The sequence below is a fragment of the Somniosus microcephalus genome, chromosome 31, assembly GCF_052327205.1.
Source record: "Somniosus microcephalus isolate GS21.2 chromosome 31, FLI_Smic_1.0, whole genome shotgun sequence".
In the NCBI taxonomy this organism is placed as follows: Eukaryota; Metazoa; Chordata; class Chondrichthyes; order Squaliformes; family Somniosidae; genus Somniosus; species Somniosus microcephalus.
In genome coordinates this window covers 36,235,259-36,249,657 of record NC_141017.1, presented here as the reverse complement: position 1 = coordinate 36,249,657, position 14,399 = coordinate 36,235,259, and the positions used below count along the sequence as shown (strand labels likewise).

The 14,399-nt window shown below is 44.1% G+C and overlaps 2 protein-coding genes across 6 annotated transcripts in view; one reads left to right on the top strand and one right to left on the bottom strand.

The window, feature by feature from the left end:
• The window catches only part of LOC147097742 (uncharacterized), a 45,383-nt gene extending 33,289 nt beyond the window's left edge, over positions 1-12,094 (top strand). For 2 of the 4 annotated variants that reach the window (XM_085971793.1, XM_085971794.1), the window contains exons 5-6: positions 1,527-3,935; positions 6,827-12,094. In XM_085971793.1, coding sequence (XP_085827919.1) covers positions 1,527-3,935; positions 6,827-7,293 — 2,876 coding nt within the window. In that variant the 3' untranslated portion in view covers positions 7,294-12,094. The remainder of the gene's footprint in view (positions 1-1,526; positions 3,936-6,826) is intronic. The other 2 variants (XM_085971795.1, XM_085971796.1) reach the window with 2 other exon arrangements.
• c31h19orf67 (chromosome 31 C19orf67 homolog) overlaps positions 11,412-14,399 on the bottom strand; it is a 45,889-nt gene continuing 42,901 nt past the window's right edge. For both annotated transcript variants that reach the window (XM_085971797.1, XM_085971798.1), the window contains one exon: positions 11,412-13,119. In XM_085971797.1, the coding sequence (XP_085827923.1) occupies positions 12,873-13,119 (247 nt within the window). In that variant the 3' untranslated portion in view covers positions 11,412-12,872. The remainder of the gene's footprint in view (positions 13,120-14,399) is intronic.

Here is a 14,399-nt window from a genome sequence, read left to right as displayed (position 1 = left end):
GTTGGGGGAGACTCCTACCTCAGCCCTGTTGGCTCTCGTGTAGACGTGATGCTTGGGTACGAGCCCTTTTCTGGGAAGACAGTCAAAAGTTGTAAGCTTCCCTCATGGCTTCAGCCGCGTAACACCTGGTGGAAGTGGTGGAAACCAAGGTTAAGGTGGATAAGACACTAGGTTTTTCTGCCATCTTGAAATCCAACAGGCACAACTCGGTGTATAGCATTTTAGTGGCCAAAGCATTCGGAATATCCTGGGACTGGTATTCGGAACCTGTTGCGATGTACTAAGTTTCTACAAACTTGAAATCTAGATTTCAATTGTACACAATACATGAACAGACTAGGGGAGGGGGGTGTGCAGCACAAATTTACCCAAATGATACCTGGGCTATAAGTGTTAAATTGAGGACTGGTTGCATAGACTAGGCTTGTGCAACTGAGGTTTACTATGGTTCCTGGGATGAAGGGATTGTCCTATGAGGAGACAGTAGACGAGGCCTATATTCCCTAGAGTTTAGAAGAATGAGGTGATCTCACTGACATTTAAATTTTTTATTTTTTAATTTTTTACAGGGCTTGGCTGGGTAGATGCTGGGAGGATGGTGCCCCCCCCCCCCCCTCCCTGGGATGGCTAGTCCAGAACTAGGGGGTCACGGTCTCAGAATAAGGGGTCGGCCATTTAGGACTGAAATTTCCTCACTCAGGGTTGTGAATCTTTGGCATTCTCTACCCCAGAGGGCCGTGGATGCTCAGTCATTGAGTGTATTCAAGACAGAGATCGATAGATTTTTGGATATTAAGGGAATCCAGGGGTATGGGAAATAGTGTGGGAAGGTGGAGTTGAGGTAGATCAGCCATGATCTTATTGAATGGTGGAGCAGGCTCTCGGGGCTGAATGGCCAACTCCTGCTACTATTTCTTATGTATTTCCTTGAGTATAGAAGATTAAGGGGTGATCTAATTGAGGGGTTTAAGATGATTAAAGGAGTTGATGGAAAGTTCTGGTGGGGGAGTCTAGAACAAGGGGGGAGGGGCATAACCTTAAAATTGGAGCTAGGCTGTTCAGGGGTGATATCAGGAAGCACTTTGCACAAAGGGCAGTGGAAATCTGGAACACTCTCTCAATCTGAGGCTGGAGGTCAATTGAAAATTTCAAAACTAGATTTATGTTGGGCAAGGATACTAAGGGTTATAGAACCAAGGGGGTAGATTTTAGTGGCCAAAGTATTTGGAATATTCTGGGACTGGTATTCTGAACCTGTTCTGATACAGATCAGCCATGATCTAATTGAATGGTGGAATAGGCTCAAGGGACTGAATGGCCTCCTGTTCCTACAACTGGTGGGGACTGAAGTCCCTGCAGCAAGTCATTTAGGAATGATGCCTTCACACTAGCAATGTGTAAATTCATGTTCTTTTTTTTATTAGCTATACAATGTTTTAAAGGCAGGCACTCACTATGTTCTGGATAAATTGCCTAAACTAGATGAAGTGTTAATCGGTTTGTTTTGTTGTCTCCATCTCTTCCAGACTTGACTCCAAGTTCTTCACAGCCAAAGAAGTATTCAGGTTCCGATGTGAGTAAGGCCACCAATACTGCAAGGTCCACCAAACCAAAGCTGGTGAAACCTTCAGCAGCTAGTTCTGCAGAGCAGAAGAATCTGGATGCAAAGCTGAAGCCTCAAATGCCCAAAGCGCCTGTCAAATTCAAAGTGAGGGTGCAGCCAGGCACCTCCACTTCCAAGGCTTCGATGGGCACTGTTCTCCAGCAATCGCCGAAACCTTCTAAAGGAACTGCTGAGAAGCCACCCCTGCCAAGTAGAAGGTCATCTACTTCTTCCAGGAAATCTCTTTCAGGAAATGACATTGGGAAAGCTGACGCTGTAGAGCAGATTCGGCTTAAAGCTGAGCCGGTGAAGTCTGCCGCAGCACAGACCGTAGTAGCGAAAGAGGAAACTACGGCTTCGAATACAGCATTGTCCAATGAAGATGTCTCTGCTGCTGTGGCTGTGAATCCCCAGAGTTACCTGACTATCACAAGCTTGCTGTCGCCACAGGGAGTGCAGACTGTCCTGTGCCTTGGCAACGTTGATGAAATGAAGGACTCTGCCTCATTGGAGAAGGTGGAGAATAGAGGGGTTGAAGCAAATGCCAGCATGGGAGAACTCAAAGCACTGGTGAATGAAGGGTCTGTTGAACCATCTGGCCAATTAGATGAAGAAAATGAAGGGGTGCTGAATTATGGCCAGAAGTTGGATGTTTGCTTGGGTTCAAACGACAGTGAAGAAGTTGAGGTGAAAATAGAAAATACAAGAGCTCTTGATGGCAATGAGCAGGATTCTGCAAAAGCCATCAACGCCGTGGATTTAAACCAAATCGAACCTGAACCAATTAATATGGACGACCAAGTTGCTGGTATTAATGGAACGATGGACTTTAACCGTGACAATCTGGAAACAAAAGGCTTACAGAGCCAACATCTACTTCAGGAATCTACTTTGCCAAGCTCTAAAGAGAATGAGTCAAATCTGGATTTTGGGTCTCTGAATCCTGCCATGGATGGTCCACCTGTAGAATATGTATCTGCAATCAAAGAGGACAATGTTGTCCTTGTACCAACGTTGGAGGATCTGGTAGATCCCAGAGGGCCTACTTTGGGAGGTTGTTTCGAAGATGAGAGTTCTTCAGAGACAAACAGTCATGTATCTAATGTTGAGAAAGTTAAGCTAACCATGTATGAGTATTCTGAAGAGGCAGATACTGAAGAATCTCCTCCTGATGAGCTTTGCCCAGAAACACTTCAAAGTCAAGATGACCAAGATCTTGTCTTCAAGCCTCAAAACCTACTGGTGGAAACTGTGCGGGTATCTTGCAAGCCAGAATGTCCTGTTGAAAATGGAAACTGGCCCTCTGGGGAGAAACTTGGAATTTCACCTGAAGATTCGCACGAAGACCAGGGTGTGTCCAAGTCGAGTACACTTAGTGGTCCTGATTTGGCCGGGAAAAGCAGCAGCACCACTAGCACTCCTGAAGAATTGAAGGACTATGACAGCAGCTCAGGAGTAGAATCCAAGTCTGATGAGAAACTAGAACCTGCAGATCTTTGTGTTCCTCAGACTGATGAACTGAGCCCACTGGATGATCTCCTGGATCAGGATTTAGGGATTCACTTGGAAAGGGGCGACGAAGAACCGGAGACGCTCGCGGCAGATGACCTACACGGTGATCCTCCAACCGAGCCCATTATGTCTTCAGAGGATGAAGATCACTCTGAGGCTGACCTTGAAAGTGTGATGACTGGAGAGCCTATCCAATGTGGACTGGAAGGGATTGACAACCCAGTGTTCGAGGACAAAGCCACAACTGAACCAAAATCTGAAGCGCAGCCCCTTGCTTTATGTTCTCCCCACTTCAAACCCTTGACTCTGCATGCTGTGGACGAGAGGGAAGAACTTGCAACTGCCGAGACCCCTCGTTCCCTCGGATTTGGCCAACTTGACGGCACTACTTCTGACTCCCTTGCTCCTCCGAACTGCTTGCTGTCGGGTGCTGCATCTTCACTGGAAGATCCTACTCGCAACCAGATTGAGAACTTTTCTGCCGCGATCGGCCATCAGTCCTGTGGACCTGAAGTGAGCCTTTCTGTTGGGGACCACTGCCCTCCTCCTCAAAATGAGCGCTCGAAAGAAGTTGTCCCCGAAGTGGCTTTCCTGGCACACCGTGAGCATGACCTGGCAGAAGACGACTCCCGTGAGTCTGCCGATCAACAGAAGTCTCGCAATGTGGAGCGGCCTGTTGCGGATTATGCTAGAGACTGCCTCGGTGGGGACTTGACTAATGATCTCCAGATGTTGAGCGATCCTGTCACTGATGCAAATGGAGGTCACGTGCAGCAGCAGTACTACTCTGTTTGTGAAAAGAATGATAGCGTGTTGACAGGTAATGTATAGAGCTTGGTTAATGCTAATTTTTAAGAGAAACGCCAGCAAGTCTTAAGGTTGAAGCCTGTAAGTGCAATAGATATTAGTACTGGATACATAAGCTTGAGACTTTGACTGTGTGTAGCAAAAATATTCCACACTGATGACTTGGATCACATGTCTGTGAATTCTTTACTTTTACCCTAATTCGATGAATTTTTTTTTGTATTTGTGCCACTGGATTCTTAGTAATGAACTTGCAGAGAACCACTAGAATATGTGTAAACCTTCCCTCTTTTTTTGTTTAACATTGACTAATAAAGTTATGTATAACATTTTGGAACTGGCCATTTTCATGCAGGGTTTTTCTTCAGATCACTGCATGGTGGTGGGTGGGTGTGGTTTAGTGCCTTTCTTGAGCCCCTTTTTTTCCCCCTCCCCCCCCCCCCCCCCCCCCCCCAAGTCAACCCTGATGTACATGCGGAAGTGAAACTTGTTGCTGAAATACTGGTTAGAATGTTTTTCTAAATGTGGAATGCTAGCTGCAGATCTGAACTGTCACTTGGGTAATAAATTGGCTTTTGAACTGAAGAATCAAAGACCTGGCCCTTTTTTTTTTATTGTTGTGAATGTAGTACGGGTAAATGCAGCTTTTCCAAGGGGGGTGGACCAGGCATTTGAGCCAGTTATCCCCTTTTCTACAAATTTTTCTGGGAAGGAGAGACTATTCTGAAAATATAGCTGCATTGACCTCCTCTGGTAAGCAACTGCAGCAGCAGCTGCTGTTCATTGGTATGTTCATCATCTTTATAAATAGACCATACTGGACAGGATTTGGGGCATTTCATCCTGATGTCCCCTTTTTTAAATTGCATGCCGTGAGTTGATCTGGTACAGCTGGCCATGAGTGTACATGGGATTGGTGTCCAGGAACAGTAATGTTAAATGTGTTGCATGCAACAGATTAGCTACTATTCTTCCCTGCAGTGCTGATCTAACATGTTGCCCTAAGACATCTAGGGATGATGCATTCTAAAATGATTCTCTCCTTTGAAACTGGGGCAGCAGATGTATTTTTTTTTTAATACAAAGAGCGAGCCAGTTTTGTCAGAGGCAGCAGATGTTGCAAACACACAAATCCTCCGTACAATTGTTGGGGGTTTTTATAATCGGCTTGGTAGCTGTTTTGAGAACTCTTCCCGCAATCTCCCCCAAAAGGTACAAAAATGTTCATCTCCAGTACCTAGTCCAATTTTTAACATGGGACAGGAGATGTTTTTTTTTTACATAAAATGACATAGAATTTACAGCACAGAAACTGGCCATGGAGCCCAACTGGTCTAAGCTGGTGTTGCTCCATGTGCCTCCTCCCACCCTACTTCATCTCTCTCTCTAGCAGCATAACCTTCTATTCCTTCCCTCGTGTTTATCCAGCTTCCACTTAAAAGCATCTCTGCTATTTGCCTTGACTACTCCTCCTTGTGGTAGTGTTCCACATTCTTTTTACTTGGGGTAAAGAAGTTTCTCTTGAATTCCCTCAGTGACTGACTACCTTTTTAAAAAAAAATTATGACCCCTACTTTTGGACTTCCCCTTTCTTTTCCCCCCCCCCCCCCCCCCCCCCCGGCCACATGAAAACATCTTCTCCACATCTACCCGTAATTTTAAAGACCTTCATTGGGTCATTCCTCTTCTCAAATGCTCGGTATAACCAGTAGTAGAGCTTATGGGGTACTGGGAAGTGGCAGCGTGAGGGTTGCACTTGAGCTCCCAGTTTGCAACTGTGCCATGCAACAGCAAAGTGCTTTCTTCCTTCCCTTCCACAGCATGAGGAGAGGTACCACTTTGTGAAGCAAATGCCTGGTAACTCTCTCCAATTATTGGCCAGCTGTAGAGCTGTACTGAGAGCTTGAAGAGCCAGTCTCTGCAGCTGGTGTGTGGCAGTAGCCTGTGTCTCTAGGAAGTCAAGTGCACTGGAGTGTAAACTAAATGATAGAAGTGGTCAAATGGAATACACACTCTTGCCGTTATGTCTGCCAATGACTCTTGTCATGTGTGGTAGTGGTCTGGCCTCGTATGTTATAGCATTTCATCTGGGAGAGATCTGTCTGTCTAGCATGTCTGTTACACACCAAATGTCACATCACATTGTATTGACCGGGTGCCTGAAGTAGTGTTTTTTTAACCAATAAATCACTGATCTCAGCAGCTCATTTGGAGCCGTGACATTTAACTGCTAAACATCGCACACCGGCTCCAGATTGGAAGCTGCCAGTGAACAATGCCACTGGCGGTTGGCCAAAATGACGACAGGTGAACGTGCAGGAGTGTCCAAACCTCTGGCCATCCAGCCCAGGCAACTCTGTTCTGGTTTCACTTGTGTTTGTAGCTTGCCCTGTTCAATGTTGTCTGCCTGGGGCTATTTTTCACACTCCTGTCTTATTGCTGCATGCATCGGAACTAGAATGTATGCAAATTAGAGACCATTGAATCTTTGTGGCCTGCAAGCCTTCACGGTACGCTGTTAACTGACCCGTGAAGATGCAGTATGGACACACTCTAATTACTGTTTGTAGTTTGTCTGCCAACTTGCTATCGCATGAAATGGCCTGAAATTTTAAAATATTGGATGAAATGTGACCTGTAGCTAAATATCTTTCCCTTTTGTGCCTGTGTAGTTTGGGTCTGCTCTATAGTGCATATAAATTGATCCTAATGTATCTCCAATAGACAAGTGTTGTGCAGCATATGTAAATCATCTAGTTTGTTAGAAACGTGCTTGTGCTCAATCTAGTGTTCACGTTTTACTCCGAACTGTTCCATCAATATTAGTTGTAGATTTGCATGCAAAAGGGGGTTTTGCTTCTTGAACTTTTTTTCAAAATCTTCAAGTGCTGTCAACTGTTGCAGGCATCTTGAGTGAGGGCGATAAAACACTACAGACACATGCTTGTGTGCCATGGATGACGCCACTGCTACCTCCTATCCTTTCGACAATCTATGAAGTAGAAACGGCAGAGACTGGTGAGGAGACTAGGCTGGAAGATGACTTTGAAAAAGAGGAGGAACTTCAGAAACCAGATTGGCGATGTCTTGAACTCATTGAAGATCCCAACGAGAAGGTCTTGACCCTGCAGATCGAGCCGGTGGAAGTTGTGCAGCAGTTGATCAACCAGACGTTGCTTCTTTCTGGAGACGGGGTCAAATTACAAAGCAAGGTAATGGTTGACAAAGCAGAGTTGAGCAAATGGACAGATCTTATATCTCCATTAGATGACTCCACAGCCAGTATCACCTCTGTAACCAGCTTCTCTCCTGAAGATATCTCCTCCTCACAAGGGGAATGGACAGTAGTGGAGTTAGAGACGCATCATTAACTAAACATTTCCTGGCTTGTGCACTCTTGCCTGAAACGGCACCAGTTTGAGATCCGATGGCCAAATTTAATATTGAAGTCCTCAAGATGTGATGCCACACCATTTTGTGGTGGTTTATGCACAGACTTGCAAACTTTTACTAAGATGGTCATGCTATCCAAATCACTGGTCAATGATGAGCCTTCAAAGACTGAGCTGTGAAGAGGATACTTTCTATTCCTCCCCAATGTGTTGTCATAACTTCTAACTTCCAGGTCCAAGATGACTAGATAATGGCAAATCTGCTTCATTATTAGGATGGGAGCTGGCCTTGATGCAATTTGTTGCATTTCAATACTGCATTTTTTAAAGTCTGATTGATCAGTTTGTATTAAATGCATTCAAGTAGCTTAACGAGCTGTCAAACTTTAGTATCTGGATACTAAATCTGCCAATAACTTCATATATTTCCTGAATTTGAAATGTTCTACACAATATCTGCCCCTTAGTTTTAAATTTTAAAACTGGCCAGAGGTTGCCTACAAACATATGGGTTTTTCATTGAAAGTTGCCCTCCAGTAACTACTTCTCCAATGTCCTAGTTCGGGTGGGCTGTTTGACACCCAACCCAAGATTCAGGCCACAATCATTTGGATGCTTCTAAATGCCGGTTAAAAGTATACAATTTTTTTTAAACGGAACCTCTGACAGGCGATTTTGAACAAGGACTAAGTCTACCAATGAGAGAGATCCAAGAACATGTACATAATTGGTCTTTAATATTTAGGATCATCTAGCTATTTAAGAGTTGTCTTGGCTTTTGGCAGTGTACCTAGCTTGCCAGCGTACTTGAATATAAATGCATCTGCCTATTCTAAATGGAGCTCTGTTATGGTTGAAAGCTCGACAGAAGTTTAAAAGGGAGCAGAGATGTCTAGTTATTTGAAGAAAAGGTGGAATTGTATCTGCTTTGGCTACAAGTGCAAACTTCAAAGTTTGAGTAGGTCGGTGCTGTAATCGTTTTACATTGGAATGTTTTAGAAGCCATGACCTTTACTTGGACCTGCCTATAAATCTCCATGATTTAGCCTAATAAGGTTTTCACAAATGAAGGCTGTTTGTCTGGAGGTACATTGGGAAGGTGTGTTGAGTGTGCATCTCCAAAATAACTTGGCACAGAAGTTAGCAGTATTTTTTTCCCCAAAGGAGATGCCAGTGTGGATGAAGTAAATTCCAAGTGTCCTTTTTGTACTGAGCTATAAAAGTATGTAGAGAACGATATTTTGTAAATCAACCTTTTAAACAGCCTCATATTTGCAAGTAAATGAGTACTGCAGGAAAGTCCTTTTTTGCCAGACTGTTCAAATTATCAATCCTTGATTTTAGTCTACAGTTGCTAGGATCAACAAGACAATAACTGCTGTGGCATGTCCCTTCACCTGCCACTGGCAGCTATTTCAAATTTAAATCTTAAGAGTTGAGGTGTTGGATGCACCATATTTTGTACAGGTAACTCCGAATTGGATGCCAACTTGTTCAGAACCCCCAATTTGTGGATGCAATGACCACCAGATGTCCGAACACTATTAAATGGTAGTACACTTGTAAAGTTTGCTTAAAAAAAGACAGATCCAATACTGTTACTCCAAAATAAAAATTGGACACTCCTGGACTTTTGGCTCTAACGGTATGTAGGCACTTCCAATATAATCTGTTGCTCCACAAATCTTTCACCAACTCCATGTTGGATGTGCTGTACGTTCTTCAAAACTGTCCTCGTGCACCTGTAGCCATGAATCAGCAGATTAACTAAGTTTTCTCCGCTGTTATGAGGCAGTGTAGCACCCAATCCAACATCCTTCAGTTAACTTTGAATTCAAGAAGGTCACTGCCACATTAGTATCGGTAACTAAGGATGGGCAATAAATGCTGTTTTTTGCTAGTGATGTCCACATACTGAGTGTGAATGAATAATTTGCCAATTGATGCTTTTACAGAGTGTCCACACTCTTGGCTTGCATATCCTGGCTTTCCACAAATCTTGATTTACTGTTAGATCAAGGAGTCCAAACTAGTGTCCAATGTCAAGTGTGCAGTATTGAAAGTGTGCTTTCCAGAAGTGTGAGGCCATTTACTAGAGTTGAGGTTCAAAATCCTAGAATTCCCACTAACTAACTAACCGCTGGTGTTCATTCTTGACCATTGTGCATTGAATTGGGTAATCGCAGAAGAATTTCATGGGGCACTCTACTGGACTAGTGTATACTGCCTGCACTGCTACATGACTGTAGCTGTCTGAAGATGATGGCACACTGACTGTTCTTGACTGAAGTATTGCTGCACGGAGCTGATTTCTAATGTTGCATGAAGACTGAAGCAGGTTTAGTTTTTAATTTTTCTGGCAGATGTTTACATACATTCTTATGGGATATTTTGAAAGTCACAGTATTTGATGTAGAAAAGCTTTACAGAAATTTGGATCTTGCTGTACAGGACATCAGACGATGTAACTCACTACCTTGATTTTTGGAGATGGATTTGTTTACATAAGAAATGGAGCTGGTTAGTTGAGTTTTTAAACTTATTTCAATCTGGCTGCTTTTATTTTTGGCCAAGTATATTGCCAATTTCACAAACTTGACTTTTTAAAAAATATTTAACGAGCCCTATTGCCTGTTTGAGAACTGAAACTGCTGGGATACATCAGCTTGATCTGTTGTCTGCCCTGGTTGTCAAGCAGACATTGGTTCATCGAAGAATTTGACACCTTTTTTAACTTAAGCCAGTTTATCAAGATATTACTGAATTAATGTTTGCATGAGTGATTCTAAGACTCTTAATGGTTTTTTTCCAAATGTTTTGGAATCAAATTCAGTTTCATAGACTTTCATACATCACAGCTAATCCATTAGCTATGTATGAATACCTTATTTTTAAAGAAAGCTGCTAGTGCATGGCTTGGCTGATTTATAAAGAACTCAAACTTTGCTTGTGGTGTGTTTCAGTGTATGATGGTCACAATCTTGCCATCAGGCAGTGGGGAGTCCAGCAAATAACTTTAACACAGTTGAGCATCAAACATAATACAAAAACATTAGTGATAGCCACACAAACCAATACTGCACACTAATTCCTGCAGTCCAATGCTACACTTTTTCTTGCCTCCCGAGTTCTGCCTTCAACTGGGGCTGGAAGAAGTGCTGGATGACGTGACTCCGCTGCATTGGCAGTTGGAACATGGGTAAGAACAGGAGGAGGCCGTTCTGTCAATTAGATCACGGTTGCTCTGTATCTTTACTTCATTTTACCTGCCTTGGTTCTATAATCCCTTAATTAACCTTGTCTAACAGAAATCTGTTTAATTTTCAACTGACCTTCCCAGCCTCAACAAACCGCTTGGTGAGGGTTCCAGATTTCTAATAGCCCTTGTGTGAAGAGGAGCTTTCTGACATCACCCCTGAATGGTTTGGCTCTAATTTTAAAACCCCTCCACCTTATTCTGGACTATGGGACTCTTCAACCCCAGGTTGAACTGAAGATGAGAACTGCATGACCCAAGACATCTTGAACAATGTTATCATGTGATTCTCTTTTTTGGTTTATCATGACATCTCTGATCAGTAATTGTCTCTGCCACAGAATGGTTTGGTCTTTACTAGAACATTGTCTTGGCCACAAATATTTTGGTTTTTTTTTTACTTGTGGGGTGAAGTGGTTACAATTGTGATTGTGGTTCTTCATTCTATAAACTTAAATCTTTTTATGTTCTAGTTTCAAGTATCAAATTGCCAAGTATTTGACCCCCTTAACTTGCTGTGGGATTAATAAACCAAATGTTGCTGTGGGGGAAATCATTGCATTGTGCTCGGATGGTGAAAGCCAAATGGAAGATTCTCGAGTTGCCCGAGTTGGTAACATGACTCTGCTGGTGACTTTTGTGCATCTCCTTCCAAACAGTGAGGAGAGCTTGGGTATTGCATGTTTAAATAACAGGTTAACAATTTTGCATTGGGGGGGGTGATGGGATAGAGAACCAGTTGAGTCCCCCCAGCGCATCTGCCTTTTTTGTATAACCTAACCTAACATTTGCCTGCATTAGGTGGCAACGATAGTTGAGATCAAACTTCAAGAGTACTTAGTTTACCCCCCCCCCCCCCCCCCCAAAAAAAAACCTGGACACAACTTCCTGAAGTTTTTTTTTCCCCACCCACCCCCTCCAACCAAGTGTTGCCTCTAATGCCAAGAATGAATTAAATTGTATGTTATGGGGCCTCGAATGTAGAAGGGCCTCATCTAACAGCTCCCTAAAAGGGGCAAGAAGCCTAGATTGTGTTAGTCTGGTTTCTCAGAGAATAGGTTGGTAGAAGTGAAAGCCTAGTTCCTATTGCCATTCTTGCAGCATGCTGTCGCTCTCGAGTGTAACAATGTCCTTCCAACCAAGCTACCTTTTTCCACTACTGTGGAAAATGTTTTGTGTTTCTATTTGCATGGAAGCAGCTGTTTTCAAAGTCCAGACTGCACATCTTAAGTTGAGACAAAGGTCGATGGATGAAGTACATTGACCAATAACTCTGTTGACTTTAGGCTTTAACCTGTGAAGCCCAGAAAGTGAGTCCTACCTGAAGTGAGCTTGTTGCAAGAAGGGTGAAGAATAGTGAGAGGAAATGCTTTACATTTTTTCCTAGTAGCTGACTTCCTCCTAGATCTTTTACAAATAGCCTTTGAACTGTCTCCAATGTCTGTCTCTATACATCTTTGCAAATGATATGGGGCTTCCCTTGCATGACTTTGTGAAGGTTAAAAATAAATGATTTTTGTCAAAGGGTTGAGTCAAATTATTTACATCGGGGGCAGAGTGAGTCGGACTGTGCTCTTGTACCCCAATCTAATACAGCTACTGGACAATGTTTATACCTATTTGTTTTAAAACTGTGCTAATTTTTGTACAAATTCATTAGCCCTATGCCATATAACAGTTACCTTTTAATACTATGGGATGGGATACAGGGGTAAACTGCCTCATGGCTAGGTGTGGCTGGCTGCAGTCAAATCCTTTATCCACTAAGTTTTTCCAAATATCAAAGCCTCAACGAAACAGATATCTGCCATGAGCAGTGTTATGGTTGCACAGGTTTCCGACCCCACTCTCTACCTGCGCTCGTCTGCAACCTGGGGATACCTGCGCTCTTCTGCAACCTGGGGATAACATAGCAGTATTTCAAAAACTCTGATTAGATGCAAAGTGTTTACTACAATGCACAGAAACCACTGTGGTCAGCCAGCAGCCTCAGCAAAAACCACTCTGCCCCCGGCCCAGCACGGGCTATGCATTTTAAAAATGTGTGTCTTTCTGCCCCCCCCCCACACCCCCACTTTGCATGCAGCATATCATTAATTTCACTACACTACAAATTGGTCATAACAAACAATTTAATTTTTTTGAAACTTGACCTTGTGACAAAGTGCATAAACTTAACTTTACTCTGGCCTTGGAGTTGGTATTAGGGTGCCCCCACATTCTCTTTCTTTCCTTGGCCTGGAGGGAGGAGAGTCAATGGCTGTGGACATATTTGGACTGTAACCTCTGCTGTGAGAATGGATCAAGTTGCAAAGGCCTCCCTCTGCACAAAGTCTAGCTGACGGGTAGACGCGGGCAGGTCGGGATGATTCTGGACCGGCAGGTAAGAGCACTCTTTCAATGGGGGGAAGCTGGACCCAGAGAGGTCGGCAGATCTCTGGCTCATTAGAATGTCCACCAAGAGGTCCGTGGCGGCAATCTGCGTCGGTTCCTCAAAGCCAATGGTGATCAGGAGCTCGTAATCACCCCGGGGTTGCTTGTATAAAAACCTAAAACCATAAAAATGGGTGATTGAGAGAACGTGTGGGTTCTGTAGGGAAATACTAATCCCATGCAGCAACAACTTATCCTGACAGCAGAGAACACAAGCATTTATATAAAAAAAAAAAAAAAATTTGTTCCTGGGCTATGGGCGTCCCTAATTGCCCTTGAGAAGGTGGTGGTAAGCCGCCGCCTTGAACCGCTGCAGTCCGTGTGGTGAAGGTGCTCCCACAGTGCTGTTAGGGAGGGAGTTCCAGGATTTTGACCCAGCGACGACTAAGGAACGGTCGATATATTTCCAAGTCAGGATGGTGTGTGACTGGGAGGGGAACTTGGAGGTGGTGGTGTTCCCATGCGCCTGCTGCCCTTGTCCTTCTAGGTGGAAGAGGTCGTGGGTTTCGGAGGTGCTGTATTATAAACAAGTTCTCCCCTCAGTTGCAGCACTAGTGTGCTGTTAATTAAAATGATAGAGACACTAGGTTTCCTCATTGTCATCAAACTAAAAAACCAAACAAAATGCCCCCCTTTTTAGAAGGATGCAACTAATAAACATACAACAGGAACAAAGGAAACTTATAACTTAAATATCTTTTTCCGTATCCAGTCCCTTTTTCCGTATCCAGTCCCTGTGGTGCCCACCAGTCGCGAAGGGTTGCGAACGTACTGGTGGACAGCGCGTGCTCCTTCTCCAGGACCACCCGGGAAAACACAAGAACCGCGGAAGAGACAGGCAGCCAGAGCGACCACCCACCCCCCCCCGCCCTCAAACAATGGTCCGCATCCTACCTGGACCTGTGGATGTCCACCTTGGCCAAAGCCCAAGGCCACACCCACCAGGAAGTCCTCTGACTTGCATCCCCCACCACCTCCCCCGCATCCCTCCGCACCTGACGGCCAAAGATCGGGGGTTTGGGGACTGAAGTGGAGCCGGAGGTTGAGGAGCAGCCCCTTCAGCTCCCAGTGTGCGGTTAGTAATTTAAGTTGCCATTGCAGTTTTGAACAATTCTTGCATGATGTTACTCTAGTGTTGCTGTTATGAATTGTTCCTTCTCACTCCCTCCCTCATTCCAACCAGCAGCCTTAAAAAAACAATCCAGTTCTGTAATGCAACTGTTACATTAAATACCCAGGTAGGCTTGATTTTTGGGAGGAAAGAAGAGAAGGGAAAGCTGTGGCTGGATAGACGTCCTGTGCTAATATACTCTGTGCCAGTATGGTACACATGTTAGCTGTGGCTCAGTGGGCAGCACTCTCGGAGTCAGAAGGTTGTGGGTTCAAGTCCCACTCC